Source organism: Oncorhynchus masou, chromosome 10, assembly GCF_036934945.1.
Source record: "Oncorhynchus masou masou isolate Uvic2021 chromosome 10, UVic_Omas_1.1, whole genome shotgun sequence".
Lineage (NCBI taxonomy): Eukaryota > Metazoa > Chordata > Actinopteri > Salmoniformes > Salmonidae > Oncorhynchus > Oncorhynchus masou.
In genome coordinates, this window is record NC_088221.1 from 19,004,599 (window position 1) to 19,027,254 (window position 22,656).

Below are 22,656 nucleotides of genomic sequence, written 5' to 3' on the forward strand. Positions count from 1 at the left end.
CCCCTGGGCACAAAATGAGATCCATACAGAAATGGTTTATTGAGAGATCGGTGGGGAAGAACTTGACTGGCCTGCACAGAGCCCTGACCTCAACTTGGAATGAACTGAAATGCCGACTTCGAGCCAGGCCAAATTGCCCGACATTTGTGCCCGATCTCACTAATGCTCGTGGCTGAATGGAAGCAAGTCCCCGCAGCAATGTTCCAACATCTAGTAGAAAGCCTTCCCAGAAGAGCGGAGGCTGTTATTGCAGCAAAAGGGGGACCAACTTCATGTTAATGTCCTTGATTTTGGAATGAGATGTTCGATGAGCAGGTGTCCACATACTTATGGCTATGTAGTATATATATATACAGTACCTTCGGGAAGTATTTAGACCCCTTGATTTTTCCCATTTTGTTACATTACAGCCTTATTCTAAATTGATTACATTTTAAAAGTTATCATCAATCTACACACAATACCCCATAAAGACAAAACAAAAAGTTTTTTTTAAATGTTTTCAAATGTATAAAAATAATCAGAAATCGTATTTACATAAGTATTCAGACTCTTCACTATGAGACTCGAAATTGAGCTCAGGTGCATCCTGTTTCCATTGATCATCCTTGAGATGTTTCTGCAACTTGATTGGTGTCCACCTGTGGTAAATTCAATTAATTGAACATAAATTGGAAAGGCACACACCTGTCTATATAAGGTCCCACAGTTGACAGTGTACTGTATGACAGCGCAAAAACCAAGCCGTGATGTCGAAGGAATTGTCTGTAGAGCTCCGAGACAGGATTGTGTCGAGGCACAGATCTGGGGAAGGGTAACAAAACATATCTGCAGCATTGAAGGTCCCCAAGAACACAGTGGACTTTATCATAATTTTTTTAATTGTATTTTTATTTAAACTTTATTTAACTAGGCAAGTCAGTTAAGAACAAATTCTTATTTACAGTGACGGCCTACCAAAAGGCATAAGGCCTCCTACCGGGACGGTGGCTGGGATTAAAAATAAAAATAAATTAAATAAAAATATAGGACAAAACACACATCACGAGAAGAGACAAAACAACACTTTATAAAGAGAGACCTAAGACAACAACATAGCATGGCAGCAACACATGACAATACAAATGGAAGAAGTTTGGAACCACCAAGTCTTTTCCGAGAGCTGGTCGCCTGGCCAAACTGAGCAAGCGGAGGAGAAGGGCCTTGGTCATGGAGGTGACCAAGAACCAGATGATCACTCTGACAGAGTTCCTCTGTGGAGATGGGAGAACCTGCCAGAAGGACAACCATCTCTGCAGCACTCCATCAATCAGGTCTTTATGGTAAAGTGGCCAGACGGAAGACCCTCCTCATTAAAGGCACATGACAGCTCGCTTGGTCTGATGAAACCAAGATTGAAACCAAGATTGAACTCTTTGGCTTGAATGCAAAGTGTCACATCTGGAGGAAACCTGGCACCATCCCTACGGCGAAGCATGGTGGTGGCAGCATGATGCTGTGAGGATGTTTTTCAGCAGCAGGGACTGGGAGACTAGTCAGGATCGAGGGAAAGATGAATGGAGCAAGGTACAGAGAGATCCTTGATGAAAACCTGCTCCGGAGCATTCAGGACCTCAGACTGGGGCGAAGGTTCACCTCCCAACAAGACAATGACCATAAGCACACAGCCAAGACAATGCAGGAATGGAGAAGTCTCTGAATGTCTTTGAGTGTCCCAGCCAGAGCCGGACTGGAACCCGATCTAACATCTCTGGAGAGACCTGAAAATAGCTGTGCAGCATCGCGCCCCATCCAACCTGACAGAGTTTGAGAGGATCTGCAGAGAAGAATGTGAGAAACTCCCCACATACACGTGTGCCAAACTTGTAGCATCAAACACAAGAAGACTTGAATTTGTAATCGCTGCCAAAGTTGTTTCAACAAAGTACTGAGTAAAGTTTTTTATTTTTTATAAATACAAATATGGGGTCATTATGGGGTATTGTACAGTGGCATACAAAAGTATTCACCACCCTTGGCATTTTTCCTATTTTGTTTCCTTACAACCTGGAATTAAAATATATTTTTTGTATTTTTTAATCATTTGATTCACACAACATGTCTACCATTTTGAAGATGCAAAATATGTTTTATTGTGAAACATACAAGATATAAGACAAAACGGAAAATGTGAGCGTGCATAACTATTCACCCCCCGCCTCCAAAGTCAATACTTTTTAGAGTCATCTTTTGCAGCAATTACAGCTGCAAGTCTCTTGGGGTATGTCTCTATAAGCTGGACACATCTAGCCACTGGGATTTTTACCCATCATTCAGGGCAGAACTGCTCCAACTCCTTCAAGTTGGATGGGTTCTGCTGGTGTACAGTCGTACAGTACAGTCGGTCGTACTATAGATTCTCAATTGGATTGAGGTCTGGGCTTTGACTTGGCCATTCCAAGACATTTAAATGTTTCCCCTTAAACCACTTGAGTGTTTCTGTAACAGTATGCTTAGGTTCATTGACCTGCTGGAAGGTAAACCTCCATCCCAGTCTCAAATCTCTGGAAGACTGAAACAGGTTTCCCTCAAGAATTTCCCCGTATATAGCGGCATCCATCATTCCTTCAAATCTGACCAGTTTCCCAGTCTCTGCCTCTGAAAACCTTTCCCCACAGCATGATGCTGCCACCACCATGCTTCACGGTGGGGATGGTATTCTCAGGGTGATGAGAGGTGTTATTATTGTGCCAGACATAGCGTGTTCCTTGATGGCAAAAAGCTACATTTTTGTCTCATCTGACCAAAGTACCTTCTTCCATATGTTTGGGGAGTCTCCCACATGCCTTTTTGCGAACACCAAAGGTGTTTGCTTATTTTTTGTTCTTCAAGCAATGGCTTTTTCCTGGCCACACTTCCGTAAAGCCCAGCTCTGTGGAGAGTACGGCTTTAAATGTTCCGATGGACAGATACTCCAATCTCCGCTGTGGAGCTTTGCAGCTCCTTCAGGATTAGCTTTGGTCTCTTTGTTGCCTCTCTGATTCATGCCCTCCTTGCCTGGTTTGTGAGTTTTGGTGGGCGGCCCTCTCTTGGCATGTTTATTGTCGTGCCATATTCTTTCCATTTTATAATAATGGATTTAATGGTGCTCTGTGGGATGTTCAAAGTTTCTGATATTTTTTATATAACCCAACCCTGATCTGTACTTCTCCACAACTTTGTCCATGACCTGTTTAGAGAGCTCCTTGGTCTTCATGGTGCCGCTTGCTTGGTGATGCCCCTTGCTTAGTGGTGTTGCAGACGCTGGGGCCTTTCAGAACAGGTGTATATATTGAGATCATGTGACACTAAGATTGCACACAGGTGGACTTTATTTAACTAATTATGTGACTTCTGAAGGTAATTGGTTGCACCAGATCTTATTTAGGGGCTAGCAAAGGGGTGAATACATATACACAAATCATTTTTCCGGTTTTAATTATTTTTTTATTTTTTTTAAACAAGTAATTTTTTAAATTTCACTTCACCGAATTTGGACTATTTTGTGTATGTCAATGACATGTTATCCAAATAAAAATCAAATTTCAATTACAGGTTGTAATACAACATTATAGGAACAATGCCAAGGGGGGTGATTACTTTTGCAAGGCACTGTACATATTTCATCTTGAAGGACAGTCGGAATCAGTTTGTCATTGTGTTTTTCTTCTGCTTCTCCTCAAACTTGGCTCACTAGTATGGTACCCCCCTTAAATAGACCCCCAATGGGAGGTATACATATCTCATGAAGCCACAGGCCATTTGGCTCAGTTCCCCCACTTTCCTCATCTAGAGTTGTTTGTTTAGCTTCTGTCTCTGCAAATAAAAACCTGCTCTTTTTTTAGTTCCTCCAACCTCAACCCAATAGCCTTAATTACAGCGAAGGAAGGCTTGTCCAGGGAAATTACTGTTTCCGTCATGTGTCTAGGACAATAACCAGACTGAACCCTGTGCTCATCATGGTTTCACTTCACTTATGTTGAGTGCAGAATTCAGCTTGGTTTAACCAGACTAGACGTGTAACATTTACACCAAAGCATATTGTTCCATGATGAACAGTGGCTGTCTATGGCCAACAATGTCTAAAGTAAGTTAAGTAATCATGGACATTGATTAGGCCATGCAATGGAAAGGGTTTTTGAATGTTTTGCAACTGAAAACCAAATTGGACAAGTCTTTGTTGTCCCTCCCGGTTTCAGTCATTTTTTTTTCCATTTGTGCCTAATGAACATGACACTTATCTTATCAGGGTTGTGAGGCTAAATAAACAATAATTCCAGACAAATGGAAGTGTTCTTCAGGCTTACTGTATACCCTTAAAGGTGTTCAGTACGCTTACTCCAGTTTCCAAGCCCAGCTCTGCCACAGTTGTTTGTGCAGTGTTTCGTTTGGGGTAAGCACAAAAGCTAAATATTCCTTGTATACCTGTAAATGTGAGGTCCTTGTAAAAGTTCTGGCCAACCCGTAGCCAGGGTGAATCACAGTGGGGTAGAGAGTGAAGAGTTTCCTGTGTAGGGTTTACAAGGCTTTAAAAGGCTCTTGTGTGGATAGCAATGGTCTGGATAATAGTGCTTTTGTTTGGGAAGGCAAGCCATACATTTACAGGGCTATATATAAAAACAAAACTGCTTTCTCTAGCACACTGCCAAATTCCCTGAAACAGGATTGGTGCTGTGAATCTAGCTGGTATATTATCCACAGGTATTTCACAATGACATGTAGCTTGCAGACCTGGGTCCTGCTCTGGATTTAGTTTGCCCAACATTGTCTTATGTCAGATGGCCGTCTGCACTGGTCTGTCTGATAACTCGCAGACACTATGGATAAAAAAATGTAGTCTGGCTACAATACACTGTCATATCATTATGTTACCAAGGTGACCCCCTTTCATCCTCAAAGAGCCAGAGTTAATCTTACCAATAATGAAAAACACTAGAGTCAGATTCTGCACCTGCAGATTTTTGTTTTAGAACAGTCCCATAACTTTGATGCAATACAACTTCATCACCAAGTTGGCAAACTACTGTAGCTACACTAATGGTCATTCAAACATGCTAGCGCTGAGCTGTTAACTGGGAACAAGTTTGCTATCCTGATCGAGCAGGTTTTGTCGTAGTAGCCACTAGCCAGTGAGTGTCAGTCTGAGTTCCATGATTTGCTAGACATTTGGCTCCTGGAGACGCTTGTCACATTAGAATAATGCCATCTGACATAAGAAAATGGTTTGCCTGGTACAATGGAGTCCCAAAAGTGCAAAACTCCAATCTAAATTGAGTCCACCTTCAAGTGTTTTTCAGTTGTGCTAATGATCTTAAGACTGTGAAAGTCCCTCAGAAGTCTGCAACAGAAAGTTAATTAAGGTCTCTAGGTGATCTTTGTGACTTGAGGACCGTGAAATCTACGAAAGCCTTGAGAATGTCTATTTTTGGGACTCCAAAAAAGTCTGTGTTCCTTAAACCAGAAAGGCCTAGTTTAATACAGTATTTATCTTGTTGTACCCTCCAGCTGAAATGTTACCACAAGCACTTCAGAAGCCCACAGCGGGATGTGATATTCCGGGTGCAGTTCCATACCTGCGCTGTGCATGACTTGGGAATCGTCTTTGGGAAGGACGAGTTAGACGAGACCTTCAAGGGTAAAGACATTCCTAAATGTCCAGAAAACAAACCATAATGCATACAATTATGCTGTTAAACCTATTTGATGACCATATTTGCCAGTAACTTTTACATTCATAAGTTGAAATCTCGTCTTTGTTTTGAACATGAACACATTTTTTTTAAATCTCATCCTCAAACCAGATGACAGATTCCCAGATTTTGGAAAGGTGGAATTTGTATTTTCCTTTGGACCAGAAAAAATCCATGGTAAGCATACCTGCTTCTCTTTTTTGGCCTCCATTTTCTCGAAGCAAATGAAAGCTCATTTAGAAAGAGAAATGTGTTGAACTTGACATACATAACTTATGTTATGAGTATAGCTTTGGTCAATGATAAAGTGCAGTATGTTCTGGAAATTCATTGTCAGAAAGAAGTCACCTGAATTAAGACGTTTGACCTCTTCATTGAATGTTTTGTTTTTCTCCCAGGTATGGACCACTTGGAGAATGGGCCCACGGTCTCAGTGGACTACAATACCCAAGATGCTCTAATCCGCTGGGACTCCAATGAGAACTTCAATCAGCATTGTGAGGACACTATGGATGGTGAGTACTAACACTTGGCATGCTTACTGGAGGTCTCCCTTTTCCCGGATGTACACTGTTTTCATGCTATGGTTTTGGTTGCCACCGCTTCAAGCTCCTCTCAACTAATCATATTGCGTGGCCAGAACTATTTGTTGTACAAACCGGGATACCTTCACATACATTATATTGATGGTCTTGCATATGAATTGTTGATGGTCTTGCATATCAATTAGAGGTCGACCGACTATGATTTTTCAACACCGATACCGATTATTGGAGGACCAAAAAACGATACCGATTTAATCGGCTGATTTTATTTTTATGTATATATTTGTAATAATGACAATTACAACAATACTGAATGAACAATGAACACTTTTATTTGAACTTTATATAATATATAAATAAAATCTATTTAGTCTCAAATAAATAATGAAACATGTTCAATTTGATCTAACCTCTAGCGTCGAGCAATCCCGTATCCGGGAGCGTAATCATAGTCTCAAGCTCATTAGCATAACGCAACGTTAACTATTCATGAAAATCACAAATGAAATGAAATAATTATATTGGCTCACAAGCTTAGCCTTTTTGTTAACAGCACTGTCATCTCAGATTTTCAAAATATGCTTTTCAACCATAGCTACACAAGCATTTGTGTAAGAGTATTGATAGCTAGCATAGCATTAAGCCTAGCATTCAGCAGGCAACATTTTCACAAAAACAAGAAAAGCATTCAAATAAAATAATTTACCTTTGAAGAACTTTGCATGTTTTCAATGAGGAGACTCTCAGTTAGATAGCAAATGTTCAGTTTTTCCAAAAATATTATTTGTGTAGGAGAAATCGCTCCGTTTTGTTCATCACGTTTGGCTAAGGAAAAACCCGAAAATTCAGTCAACGCCAAACCTTTTCCAAATTAACTCCATAATATCGACAGAAACATGGCAAACGTTGTTTAGAATCAATCCTCAAGGTGTTTTTCACATATCTATTCGATGATAAATCATTCGTGGCAGTTGCTTTTCTCCTCTGAACCTAATGGAAAAGTGAACGCAGCTGGAGATTGCGCAATAATTTCGACGGAGGACACCAAGCGGACACCTGGTAAATGTAGTCTCTTATGGTCAATCTTCCAATGATATGCCTACAAATACATCACAATGCTGCAGACACCTTGGGGAAACAACAGAAAGTGTAGGCTCATTCCTGGCGCATTCACAGCCATATAAGGAGACATTGGAACACAGCGCATTCAAAATCTGGGGCATTTCCTGTATGAAATTTCATCTTGGTTTCACCTGTAGCATTAGTTCTGGGGCACTCACAGACAATATCTTTGCAGTTTTGGAAATGTCAGTGTTTTCTTTCCAAAACTGTCAATTATATGCATAGTTGAGCATCTTTTCGTGACAAAATATCTTGTTTAAAACGGGAATGTTTTTTTTATCCAAAAATTAAAAGAGCGCCCCCTATATCGAAGAAGTTAAATAATGCAAAAACACAGTGTTGGAGAAGAAAGTAAAAGTGCAATATGTTCCATGTAAAAAAGCTAACTTTTAAGTTCCTTGCTCAGAACATGAGAACATATGAAAGCTTGTGGTTCAATATTCCCCAGTTAAGAAGTTTTAGTTTGTAGTTATTATAGAAATAGTTGACTTGTCATAATTCCTATCTATACCATTTATATTTCACATACCTTTGATTACTGGATGTTCTTATAGGCACTTTAGTATTGCCAGCCTAATCTCGGTAGTTGATAGTCTTGAAGTCATAAACAGCGCTGTGGTTCAAGCATTGCTAAGAGCTGCTGGTAAACGCAGTAAAGTGCTGTTTGAATGAATGCTTACGAGCCTGCTGCTGCCTAGAACCACTCAGTCAGACTGCTCTATCAAACATCAAATCATAGACTTTATTCTAATATAATAAACACAGAAATACGAGCCTTTGGTCATTAATATGGTCAAATCCGGAAACGTATCATTTTGAAAACAAAATGTTTATTCTTTCAGTGAAATACAGAACCATGGCCTCACGGGTGGCACAGTGGTTAAGGGCGTTTTACTGCAACGCCAGCTGTGCCATCAGAGTCCCTGGGTACGCGCCCAGGCTCTGTCGTAACCGGCTGCACCAGAGAGGTCCGTGGGGCGACGAACAATTGGCCTAGCGTCGTCCGGGTTAGGGAGGGCTTGGTCGGTAGGGATGTCCTTGTCTCATTGCGCACCAGCGACTCCTGTGGCGTGGCGGGCCGGGCGCAGTGCACGCTAACCAAGGTTGCCAGGTGCACGGTGTACCCTCCGACACATTGGTGCGGCTGGCTTCCGGGTTGGATGCACGCTGTGTTAAGAAGCAGTACGGCTGGTTGGTTTGTGTATCGGAGGACGCATGACTTTCAAACCTTCGTCTCTCCCGAGCCCGTACGGGAGTTGTAGCAATGAGACAAGATAGTAGCTACTACAAAAATTGGATACCACGAAATTGGGTAAAAAAAGAAATACGGAACCGTTCCGTATTTTATCGATCTGGTGGCAACCCTAACACGGAACCCAAACTGGCTGCGCGCGTGCGCTATCGTGCATAAATTTATGTTGTCCCCCTACACCAAACGCGATCACAACACACAGGTTAAAATAGCAAAAAAAACTCTGAACCAATGACATTAATTTGGGGACAGGTCGAAAATAATTAAACATGTATGGCAATTTAGCTAGTTAGCTTGCACTTGCTAGCTAATTTGTCCTATTTAGCTAGCTTGCTGTTGCTAGCTAATTTGTCCTGGGACATAAACATTGGGGTGTTATTTTACCTGAAATGCACAAGCTCCTCTACACCACCAATTAAACCACACATAAAACGGCTAAATGAATCGTTTCTAGTCATCTCTCTTTCTTCCAGGCTTTTTTATCTTTGAACTTATATGGTGAATGGCTTCTAAACTTTCACAGTATTACCACGACTACCGGCAAAACAGTTTGTCTTTCAATCACCCAAGTGGATAGAACCAATGAGGAGATGACACGTGGGTACCTGCTTCTATAAACCAATTAGGAGATGGAAGAGGCAGGACTTTCAGCGCGATCTGCGTCAGAAGTAGAAAGGTGTTCTATTTTTGCCCTTGGCATCGCAGACGCTCGTTGGCGTGCGTGGGTGCAATATTGAATAACATGGATTTCTGCTCGAGCATGCGACGTGTCCTGTCAGCATGTAAGTCTAAATATTGCTGTTACATTGCTCAACCTTCAACGTTGTGTCATAGTTATGTAAAATTCTGGCAAATTAGTTCACAGTTCGCAACGAGCTAGGCGGCCCAAACTGTTGCATATACCCTGACTCTGCTTGCACTGAACGTAAGAGAAGTGACACAATTCCATTAGTTAATATTGCCTGCTAACATGAATTTCTTTTAACTAAATATGCAGGTTTAAAAATATATACTACTTTGTATTGATTTTAAGAAAGGCATTGATGTTTATGGTTCGGTACATTTGTATAACGAGTGTCCTTTTTTCGCGAATGCGCTTTTGTTAAATCATCACCCTTTTGGCGAAGTTGAAGTAGGCTGTTATTCGATGACAAATGAACAGGCACCGCATTGATTATATGCCACCCAGGACAAGCTAGTTAATAACCTCTTGAAACTCCCCATCCCGGATCCGGGATTGTGACTAAGCCTCAGGCTCATTAGCATAACGCAACGTTAACGATTTCTGAAAATCGCAAATAAAATTAAAATAATGCGTTTGCTCTCAAGCTTAGCCTTTTCTTAACAACACTGTCATCTCAGATTTTCAAAATATGCTTTTGAACCATAGAAATTGACTAATTTGTGTAAGAGTATGCAAAGCTAGCATAGCATTTTGTGTAGCATGTAGCACGCAACATTTTCACAAAAGCCAGATAACCAAATAAATAAAATCATTTACCTTTGAAGAGCTTCTGATGTTTTCAATGAGGAGACTCCCAGCCACATACCAGATGCGCAGTGTTTCCTGAAAGCGTCTGTGTGTAGGAGAAATCGTTCCGTTTTCTACATTGCGCCTGGCTACCGAAACGAACCGAAAATGCAGTCACCTACAACGTGAAACTTTTTCCGGATTAACTACATAATATCGACGAAACATGGCAAACGTTGTTTGGAATCAATCCTCAAGGTGTTTTTTCACATATCTCTTCATTGACATGCAGTTCGTGGAAGCTTGCTTCTCTCTCTGTGTCCCATGGAAAAATACTGGCAGGTGACTTTTGCGCACCAATTTCGGCGCAGGACACCGGGCGGACACGTGGTAAATGTGGTCTCTTATGGTCAATCTTCCAATGATCTGCCTACAAATACGTCACAATGCTGCAGACACCTTGGGGAAACGACAGAAAGGGCAGACTCATTCCTCTTGCGTTCACAGCCATATAAGGAGATCATGAAAGACAGAGCCTCAAAAATCCTTGTCATTTCCTGGATGCCATGTCATCTTGGTTTTGCCTGAAGCTCACGTTAAAGGGCACGCACAGAGAAGATATTTGTATTTCTGGACACGTCAGAGTGTTTTCTTTCGAACAGTAGCAATTATATGCATAGTCGAGCATCTTTTTGTGACAAAATATCTTGTTTAAAACGGGAACGTTTTTCTTCCAAAAATGAAATAGCGCCACCATAGGTGTAAGAGGTTAACCTAGTAATATCATCAACCTTGTGTAGTTAACTAGTGATTATGTTAAGATTGATTGTTTTTTATAAGATAAGTTTAATGCTAGCTAGCAACTTACTTTGTCTCCTTGCAGCCACAAGGTCCTTTTGACACTGCACTCGTGTAACAAGTGGGCAGCCTGCTTCGCAGTTTCCTCATGGATTGCAATGTATTCGGCCAGAATCTGCATCCAAAAAGGCAGATTACCGATTGTTATGAAAACTTGAAATCGGCCCTAATTAATCGCCATGCCGATTAATCGGTCGACCTCTAAAATCAATTGTTGATGGTCTTGCATAAGAACATGCACATGTTGTCTACAGCCAGGACACACACACACACACACACACACACACACACACACACACACACACACACACACACACACACACACACACGCACACGCACACGCACACACACACACACACACACTCACTCACTTACTCCCCCACAAACCACTCCCCCTGCCTGTTGTAATGTCTGAGTCCAGGCCATGCCGATTAATCGGTCGACCTCTAATATCAATTGTTGATGGTCTTGCATAAGAACATGCACATGTTGTCTACAGCCAGGACACAAACACACACACACACTCACTTACTCCCCCACATACCACTCCCCCTGCCTGTTGTAAAGTCTGAGTCCAGGAGGTGTTAATGACTTTGGCTCTTAACGCCCCCACACTCCATGTTTCTTTCTAATTTCAAATGACCAGGAGGGACATTCAGAAGTTAACCAAGCATGTATGGCCACACATACACACAAGCCAACCCCACTATAATCTCAAGCATCAAGACGTACTGTTGTCCCAAACTCACAGACACTCACACACACACGCACACACACTCACACACGCACACACACAAAACAAAAGGCTGTTTGTGTCTACTCCTTCATAGTCTGCTGTGTGTCCTTTGGTGTTTGCTGTGTGCTTGAGAGAAAGGAGGAGGGAGGGAGGGAGAAAATAGATATTCTGTCAAAGCCTTAATGGAATTGAGAGACATTCACACACGTTCATCTCTCTAATCTCCAGGACTAGGCAGATCAACCCCAGGTCACAGAGGACTTGTGTCATGCAAGCCATCTATTGAGTAAATTCTGTTGAAATTGAAATGCCCCTCCAAACCTGAGGTTTATGTTTAGGTTCCAGTTGTGTGAGATCTAGATATCTTACCTGTTGGTAAACAATGACCAGAACCAAGTTCCAAGAGTCTGTTTATCTAGTGGATAAGATGGTCTTACCCTCTCTAATCCTTGGCTATTTTTTGCTGTTCTTTGCCTTTCGGGGGACATTGATAAGATACAGATAACTGCCAAAATAAAGGAAACACTTGAGTAAATGTATATTGGTTCCTTAGTTAATTATGCAATTAACATCCCATCATGCTTAAGATCATGTATAACAATGCTGGGCAGGCCATTATTTTGGCTACCATGGCTATGCCCCCATAGGGCATGAGTGGTCACCGAATGGTTTCATGAGCATGAAAACAATGTATACCATATGCCAACCCAATTGACCACTTATGGGAGATACTTGAGCGGCACCTGAGACAGCGGATTCCACCATCATCAACAAAACACCGACTGATGGAATTACCCATGGAAGAATGGTGTCGCATCCCTCCCATAGAGTTCCAGAGACTTATAGAATCTATGCCACGGTGCAGGCAGGTTGTTACCTTAACAAGCCTTGTAAACAGGCAGTCACTCTAAGGCATGGCTCTGGAGTCATGTCTAAGATATGTCTTCAGTTACATTTACACTCCTCTGGTATTTCTGGTGGACTATGAAACAACAGGAGCATACACACACACACACTGAACAAACACACATATAAGTTCCCTTCTTGGGCAGAGGCACTGAGGAAAGAAATCTAAAGCATTATACTAGCTCTGTCTCTATTTTTCACCAAAGTAAACACACACACACACACACAGACACACACAGACACATGATAGAGAACTCTAGAGGCCTCTATCAGACAAAAGTCTGTATTAGCATGGCCAGCGCCATTTGAATTTATTCTGAGTGGGAATTGCAAATTCATTACCTGATCCATCCTGGTGACCCTGTTTGAGTCATGTCCAACCGGGTCATTAGGAGGGATCCGCCAATCGTGATGAAGAAAATGTACTACTTCAAAATGTAGTTAGCCTCAATGGCGCTGCCCTGCTGTCACAGACGCTACAGTGGCACAGATGCGAATATGAGTCCTCTATCTATCTCTATGACGCACACACACACACACACACACACACACACACACACACACACACACACACACACACACACACACACACACACACACACACACACACACACACACACACACACACACACACACACACACACACACAGTCTTGTACAGCTAACCTTGTGGGGACACACAATTCATTCCCATTCAAAATCCTTTTTTCCCTAACCCCTAAAACCTAACCTTAACCCTAACCTGAAACCTAAGCCTAACGCTAAAACTAACCCTAAACCTAATTCTAACACTCACACTAATTCTAACTTTAACCCTGAACACCGTATAAATAGTATTTGACCTTGTGGGAACCAGCAAAATGTCCGCAGTCGGTCAATTTTTTTGTTTTTGTACTATTCTTGTGGGGACTTAACCATTTAACTATTCCCCACAAGAATAGTTAAACATGTCCAGCTCTTCAGGATTCCCAGGGTGAGACATTCTGGGGTGTAGCAACAGGCAACATAACATTCCTAATATTCCTAATCCTGGCGTCACTCTCTGACCAAACTCATACTTGCACACGGCTCAAAATGGAAGCGCTGCATCCTGTGGGTGAGATCGGGTTGTTGTTATTGTCTTCTTTCAGCAGTTTTCAAAACATTCTCTCACACTGCCTATTGGAGACAGAATTTGTGATTCTCCAATCGCTTGTTGCGAATATGTTTAATATTCATTTTCTAGTCATTTGTCTCTGAATCATACATTTGGATATAATACCTGTCACAGTATTACTGCTGATTCATATAGAATCATATGGAACAAAAATACACGTGACAGACTGCTAGGGTATCTATAGATTTCTGTTTTTTCAGTGTGTGATCATTATTACTGATCATCCAAGATCTCTGAAATAGTTTTTTGTTCAGTTTATGGCCCTTTCTCATAGCATTCCTACATGTTTTCCCAGGTTTCTTTTCTTGGTCCTCTGGATAAATGGGAGGGCAGAGGTCATGCCCATGACTATCTTCTTTATCACTCTGGCCATAAAATGTCCATCGCCTTACACCGTCACACCAATCTACAGCTTTAAATAGGTGTCACAGAAATATAAGAGGGGTCCAGCTCTCCTCTTGCAGCTTCTGTGTGTGTGTGTGTGTGTGTGTGTGTGTGTGTGTGTGTGTGTGTGTGTGTGTGTGTGTGTGTGTGTGTGTATTTGCGTGCTTGTGTCCATCTGTCCGTGCACACGCGCACACACACTCATTCAGCACAATAACTATTCATTCCATTCTAAGGATGTAAGACATCATCTGTCTTGCCCATTGTATCCCCAAGCCTATGACTTAAAACTGCGAGATGGGTGTAAGGGTAGGTCATTGAAAATGAGCTCATTGACCATGTTTTACATGCACACCAATATCCTGTAATTACTCGGGATACTCAAGTATTCTTTTTTTGGAGTTGACTCATATAGACATATCCCATTTACAATAACCTGAAAAGGTTTGTATTCCGGTTATGAGAAATCTAGGATGATCTAAGATGGGATACTGTGGCATGTACACATCTTATACAATGGGCGGGTCAAACCCTGAATGCTGACTGGTTCAAAGCACATTCCAGCCGGAGTCTATTCCACAAGTTACCACCAGCTTAATCTGTGACGTTAAAATGCCTCTTTACTCTGTTCCATCTGACTCTGCAATTCACTGTCTAATCAGCCATCCAGGCAAGTTCTAAACTTGATCTCCACTATAAAAAGCATCTAGACATTATCTCACATTTCTTTTAGACTAACATTTACTTTTCAACAGCAGATATTTGTATAAAACTTGCTGTCTGTCTCTCCGACATTTGTAACATTGTTTCAAAATTCAAATTCGATCTCCAGCTGTCCCATAGTAATGAACGTAGAGGTCGGGACTAGACAGACAGCATTTCTGTGCCAGAGAAAGACAGCATGAATCAGCTGGCATAATTTTTATGGATATATACAAAGAAATGTCAATTGAAAAAGGTAAAACAAGTACAGCTAGTTTGCAGTCTTTCCAGCTTCAGTTTGAAGTTATTGTGTTAGCTGTGTTGTTGGCTAGCTCCTCTGAACAAGTGTCCTGATGAGTGAGCACATTTTCTATGCCAGGCGAGATCGTGCTTCATTAGCTCTTTGTTATAGATGTATCCAAATAAATGTCACTAGAAAACAGCTAAAACAAATGCAAAGGCAGATACTGTTGTTATTCTGTCTGCACCGTTTGACATTACTGTATGTTAGCCAGTAGTTGGCTATCTAGGAAGCAAATTATAAGAACTTTGTCAGCCAGTATGGCAATGGAACATTTAGAACAAACGACTGGGTCTCGTCCATAGATACAGAACAAAACGTCTTAACGACTGGGTCTTGTCTCTGGTAACCGAACCAATAGAAGGAACGACCAGCCGGCTAGTTAGCAGCCATAGATTTGTGTCGGAACTATATCTTGTGGAAGGATTAAATAGTATGAATAAATTCATCAAAATAACGTGTTTTAATGAAAATATGTCAATCATTATTTGATTATGTTGGTAACCCGTGGTATTAAAGTTATAATGCATTTAACATTTACATTTACATTTAAGTCATTTGGCAGACGCTCTTATCCAGAGCGACTTACAAATTGGTGAATTCACCTTATGACATCCAGTGGAACAGCCACTTTACAATAGTGCATCTAAATCATTTAAGGGGGGGGGTGAGAAGGATTACTTTATCCTATCCAAGGTATTCCTTAAAGAGGTGGGGTTTCAGGTGTCTCCGGAAGGTGGTGATTGACTCCGCTGTCCTGGCGTCGTGAGGGAGTTTGTTCCACCATTGGGGGGCCAGAGCAGCGAACAGTTTTGACTGGGCTGAGCGGGAACTGTACTTCCTCAGTGGTAGGGAGGCGAGCAGGCCAGAGGTGGATGAACGCAGTGCCCTTGTTTGGGTGTAGGGCCTGATCAGAGCCTGGAGGTACTGCAGTGCCGTTCCCCTCACAGCTCCGTAGGCAAGCACCATGGTCTTGTAGCGGATGCGAGCTTCAACTGGAAGCCAGTGGAGAGAGCGGAGGAGCGGTGTGACGTGAGAGAACTTGGGAAGGTTGAACACCAGACGGGCTGCGGCGTTCTGGATGAGTTGTAGGGGTTTAATGGCACAGGCAGGGAGCCCAGCCAACAGCGAGTTGCAGTAATCCAGACGGGAGATGACAAGTGCCTGGATTAGGACCTGCGCCGCTTCCTGTGTGAGGCAGGGTCGTACTCTGCGGATGTTGTAGAGCATGAACCTACAGGAACGGGCCACCGCCTTGATGTTAGTTGAGAACGACAGGGTGTTGTCCAGGATCACGCCAAGGTTCTTAGCGCTCTGGGAGGAGGACACAATGGAGTTGTCAACCGTGATGGCGAGATCATGGAACGGGCAGTCCTTCCCCGGGAGGAAGAGCAGCTCCGTCTTGCCGAGGTTCAGCTTGAGGTGGTGATCCGTCATCCACACTGATATGTCTGCCAGACATGCAGAGATGCGATTCGCCACCTGGTCATCAGAAGGGGGAAAGGAGAAGATTAATTGTGTGTCGTCTGCATAGCAATGATAGGAGAGACCATGTGAGGTTATGACAGAGCCAAGTGACTTGGTGTATAGCGAGAATAGGAGAGGGCCGAGAACAGAGCCCTGGGGGACACCAGTGGTGAGAGCGCGTGGTGAGGAGACAGATTCTCGCCACGCCACCTGGTAGGAGCGACCTGTCAGGTAGGACGCAATCCAAGCGTGGGCCGCGCCGGAGATGCCCAACTCGGAGAGGGTGGAGAGGAGGATCTGATGGCTCACAGTATCGAAGGCAGCCGATAGGTCTAGAAGGATGAGAGCAGAGGAGAGAGAGTTAGCTTTAGCAGTGCGGAGCGCCTCCGTGATACAGAGAAGAGCAGTCTCAGTTGAATGACTAGTCTTGAAACCTGACTGATTTGGATCAAGAAGGTCATTCTGAGAGAGATAGCGGGAGAGCTGGCCAAGGACGGCACGTTCAAGAGTTTTGGAGAGAAAAGAAAGAAGGGATACTGGTCTGTAGTTGTTGACATCAGAGGGATCGAGTGTAGGTTTTTTCAGAAGGGGTGCAACTCTCGCTCTCTTGAAGACGGAAGGGACGTAGCCAGCGGTCAGGGATGAGTTGATGAGCGAGGTGAGGTAAGGGAGAAGGTCTCCGGAAATGGTCTGGAGAAGAGAGGAGGGGATAGGGTCAAGCGGGCAGGTTGTTGGGCGGCCGGCCGTCACAAGAAGCGAGATTTCATCTGGAGAGAGAGGGGAGAAAGAGGTCAGAGCACAGGGTAGGGCAGTGTGAGCAGAACCAGCGGTGTCGTTTGACTTAGCAAACGAGGATCGGCTGTCGTCGACCTTCTTTTCAAAATGGTTGATGAAGTCATCTGCAGAGAGGGAGGAGGGGGGGGGAGGATTCAGGAGGGAGGAGAAGGTGGCAAAGAGCTTCCTAGGGTTAGAGGCAGATGCTTGGAATTTAGAGTGGTAGAAAGTGGCTTTAGCAGCAGAGACAGAGGAGGAAAATGTAGAGAGGAGGGAGTGAAAGGATGCCAGGTCCGCAGGGAGGCGAGTTTTCTTCCATTTCCGCTCGGCTGCCCAGAGCCCTGTTCTGTTAGCTCGCAATGAGTCGTCGAGCCACGGAGCGGGAGGGGAGGACCGAGCCGGCCTGGAGGATAGGGGACATAGAGAGTCAAAGGATGCAGAAAGGGAAGAGAGGAGGGTTGAGGAGGCAGAATCAGGAGATAGGTTGGAGAAGGTTTGAGCAGAGGGAAGAGATGATAGGATGGAAGAGGAGAGAGTAGCGGGGGAGAGAGAGCGAAGGTTGGGACGGCGCGATACCATCCGAGTAGGGGCAGTGTGGGAAGTGTTGGATGAGAGCGAGAGGGAAAAGGATACAAGGTAGTGGTCGGAGACTTGGAGGGGAGTTGCAATGAGGTTAGTGGAAGAACAGCATCTAGTAAAGATGAGGTTGAGCGTATTGCCTGCCTTGTGAGTAGGGGGAAGGTGAGAGGGTGAGGTCAAAAGAGGAGAGGAGTGGAAAGAAGGAGGCAGAGAGGAATGAGTCAAAGGTAGACGTGGGGAGGTTAAAGTCGCCCAGGACTGTGAGAGGTGAGCCGTCCTCAGGAAAGGAGCTTATCAAGGCATCAAGCTCATTGATGAACTCTCCGAGGGAACCTGGAGGGCGATAAATGATAAGGATGTTAAGCTTGAAAGGGCTGGTAACTGTGACAGCATGGAATTCAAAGGAGGCGATAATGCCTTCGAAGCCAGGGTGTTTGGAGTATATATTGGTACATCTAGTCCCGGCAAACTTTGCCAATATATCCTCCAAACACCGGCTTTCAGGGCATTATTTGAATCAGGCAAAAACCAAAACGTGCACCCAGGGGGGACCCAGGACCGAAACCTTTTCCTAGGGGTAAAGGGTTGTCACAACCCTGGGATAGACACATGAGGGTACTAAACGGAATAGGCTACCCAACTAGCACATAACATTCTGAGAACCATATGTTTCTTAGAGATTGGTGAGAGCATGGTTGTCCTATGGTTATTTTGCGGAAACATCCTTCCCACAACGTTCTGGGAATAGTGCAGGTTACCCAGGTAACACATAACATTATGAGAACCGAATGTTTCTTAGGTGGGAATTCCAGTACTTTAGCATAACGTTTTCTATAGTGTTCCTCATGCTTCTATTTAGTCAGAACATTCAGAGAACCTTAAGAGAAACTTAAGAAAAACGTATCCGCGTTCCGTCAACAGGACAGATTTTAGAGTAACAACAAATGTCAGTACATAGAAGTGTCTCATATCATCTGAAAACTTAAATTATTGTTAATATAACTGCACTGTCCAATTTACAGTAGCTATTACTGCGACAAAATGCCATGCTATTATTTGAGGAGAGCTCCTAACAACAAAACACTTTTTCCATCGGGATAGATATAATAAATTCACCACTGAAGGTGAAATGTGTACTTATATTCTGAAGTCTTGCTCTGACTTATCATCCAAAGGGTCCCAGAGATAACATGAAGTATCGTTTTGTTAGAATAAATTCTTGATCATATCCTAAAAAGGTCAAAATAGCACACGCAATCGATTTTGTATTTCCACTCATTTAATTTGCAAAGAAAGAAATCTGTGAATATCTCACCCTAAACGCTGTTTGAACTAGTCAAATCACATTCAGAGATCCTAGAAGGTAACAAGACTTCACTATTTCATTAGGGGTGTAGTATATCCTATAGGACACCATATTTAGTCAGAGAGCGATGCGTTCATGCCACGCCGATGACGCGGGCGGCCATCACTTGAATGTCTGTATCTTTGTCAAATAAGCACCAATCGGGTTCAAACAAAGCCAGTTATATAGCCAATGAGCTGGGCTTTACGGGAGTATCTGGAAACCCCGTCTCAGTTGCAAAATATAGGTGCTAACCTTTTTGCTAACCTTCGACAGCATGCCTTTTCCTTTTGGACACAGAGTTTTGAAGTCAATGAAACTGGTTGTTTTGCAAATGTTGAACTTATAATATGTCCAAGTCCAAGTATACAGATTTCACAATATTCTTGCAGAAAAATGGAATATGAATGCTAATGTCTCATTCACGATTTGCCCAAATGTACCTGGGGACTTGACACAAAAAGTCTTGTTGTTCACAAATTTTTCAATTTATCCATCTGAAACTTTGCACATACACTGCTCCCATCTTGTGGACACTATAAGAATTACAACCAGAGTGATGGCTATTACTATGACCTTTCTCTTGCATTTCAAAGATGGTGGTAGAAAAAAACCTATTGGTTTTTTCTTTGTATTTTCTTCTTCCAAATCTATTGTGTCATATTCTCCTACATTCACTCTTCCTTCCAAATGGTACTAAGAATATGCATATCCTTGCTTCAGGGCCTGAGCTACAGGCAGTTAGATTTGGGTATGTCATTTAGGTGAAAATTGGGGGAAAAAACAGGGCTATCCATAGGAATTTTTTAAGAAACAACATTCTTCTGTGGGAATTTCAGCATAACTTTTTCTGCAGGTCTTATTGAAAATGCTCACAGAGCGTTATTTAATTACCTTAAATTAACCTATAATTTATTTTCTCAAAATGTTAATAAAACCTCCCAAGAAAACTTTCAGAGAACCATAGTAAAATATTATCAGAACCTTGCAACCTAAACATTAACATTCCCATACATTCAGTTTTACCGGTCAGGAAACTTATGGCTTCCTTCCCAGAACCAATGGGAAACCATGTTCCCACAACTTCCAAGGAACCAAATGTGCTAGCTGGGTATCAAGTCATGTCCACTGACTGACTGACCTTGACCAAGGCTGTGTTCAATAGAGCACAACGCTGTGAATACTAGTTCAGATAGAAATATATTGGGTAGATCAGACATGCCTCTCTAATCTGTGGAGTAAGGCATCATGTCCACTCTATTTGTGAAATTTCTATCTGAACATGACCCCGAGCTTCAGGCAACAAGCTAACAGCTGCTCTTCTGCTTGTTAGATGTTCTCAAGGCTAGTGTCTTCCCTTTCAGGGCCTCAACCCTGCAGGTCACTTCAAAGCAGTGGTTTATCACCAAATATTTTCTACTACTTGAGTACCGGCACCTCTTACAAAATACTTTCTCTGAAATACAAAACACAGTACGGTAAAATAAAATAAATGTCATTACTATTCAATCACTGCAATCAATGTTACCCTGTGAAACTCAACTCAAAAACAATCCCACTGCTAGCTATGCTAAAGGTATTTTAGCTTTCACCGACTAGCCTGTAGCTAGGCCTTTAGGGGAGGCAAATGTCAAATCAAATCAAAATGTATTTGTCACGTGCGCCAAAAAAGGTATTAGGTGAACAATAGGTAGGTAAAGAAATAAAACAACATTAAAAAGACAGGCTCTATACAGTAGCGAGGCTATAAAAGCAGCGAGGCTACATACAGACACCGGTTAGTCAGGCTGATTGAGGTAGTATGTACATGTAGATATGGTTAAAGTGACTATGCATATATGATGAACAGAGAGTAGCAGTAGCGTAAAAGAGGGGTTGGCGGGTGGTGGGTGGTACACAATGCAGATAGCTCGGTCAGCCAATGTGCGGGAGCACTGGTTGGTCGGCCCAATTGAGATAGTATGTACATTAATGTATAGTTAAAGTGATTACGCATATATGATAAACAGAGTAGCAGCAGCGTAAAAAGAGGGGTTGGGAGAGGCACACAATGCAAATAGTCCGGGTTACCATTTGATTACCTGTTCAGGAGTCTTATGGCTTGGGGGTAAAAACTGTTGAGAAGCCTTTTTGTCCTAGACTTGGCACCCCGGTACCACTTGCCATGCGGTAGTAGAGAAAACAGTCTATGACTGGGGTGGCTGGGGTCTTTGACAATTCTTAGGGTCTTCCTCTGACACCGCCTGGTGTAGAGGTCCTGGATGGCAGGCAGCTTAGCCCCAGTGATGTACTGGGCCGTTCGCACTACCCTCTGGAGTGAATTGAAGTCAGAGGCAGAGCAATTACCATACCAGGCAGTGATGCAACCAGTCAGGATGCTCTCAATGTTGCAGCTGTAGAACCTTTTGAGGATTTCAGGACCCATGCCAAATCTTTTCCGTTTCCTGTGGGGGAATAGGCTTTGTCGTGCCCTCTTCACGACTGTCTTGGTGTGTATGGACCATCCTAGTTTGTTGTTGATGTGGACACCAATGAACTTGAAGCTCTCAACCTGCTCCACTACAGCCCCATCGATGAGAATGGGGGCGTGCTCGGTCCTCCTTTTCCTCTAGTCCACAATCATCTCCTTAGTCTTGGTTACGTTATGGATAGGTTGTTATTCTGGCAACACCCGGCCAGGTCTCTGACTTCCTCCCTATACGCTGTCTCGTTGTTGTCGGTGATCAGGCCTACCACTGTTGTGTCGTCTGCAAACTTAATGATGGTGTTGGAGTCGTGCCAGGCCATGCAGTCATGCGTGAACAGGGAGTACAGGTGGGGACTGAGCACGCACCCCTGGGGAGCTCCAGTGTTGTGGATCAGTGTGGCAGATGTGTTGCTACCTACCCTCATCATGTCTCAACATAAATGAGATTACGGGTGCGTTCAGTTCACTTGAACTTTTGCTACGCTGCGGAACGACTTGTTCTGAACATCATGTTTCCCCCAAAACGTTCTTGTATGTTCTTGAATAGACTTTGAGGTACGTTTGCTCTGTTCAGTGGGTGTGCCGGGAAACGTGTTTTAAGGGCGTGCAGAGGGGCATTTTAAAGCCACAACCTAACCCCTCCCCGTTTTTCAACTGGTGGTTCAGTACAGCACCAGTTCCGTCGAATTGAACATACTATTATGTTTTTATGTACTGAATGCAGCTCACATGACTCATTTGAGCCCCAACATCAAAATAATATATATTCTGTCTTATCAACAGATTAATCTAAATCCTCCTTTAAATCAGTATGAAGAGATATTTCCTATGTTCTCATGATCTTATGTGAGAGGTAGTTTGAGATGGGTGAGATTGATGGAGGT

The 22,656-nt window shown here is 43.0% G+C and overlaps 1 protein-coding gene across 9 annotated transcripts in view; it reads left to right on the forward strand.

The window, feature by feature from the left end:
* LOC135547286 (tensin-1-like) overlaps positions 1–22,656 on the forward strand; it is a 293,490-nt gene that overhangs the window by 220,238 nt on the left and 50,596 nt on the right. For all 9 annotated transcript variants that reach the window (XM_064976121.1, XM_064976124.1, XM_064976126.1 and 6 more), the window contains 3 exons: positions 5,524–5,653; positions 5,820–5,885; positions 6,107–6,223. In XM_064976121.1, the coding sequence (XP_064832193.1) occupies positions 5,524–5,653; positions 5,820–5,885; positions 6,107–6,223 (313 nt within the window). The remainder of the gene's footprint in view (positions 1–5,523; positions 5,654–5,819; positions 5,886–6,106; positions 6,224–22,656) is intronic.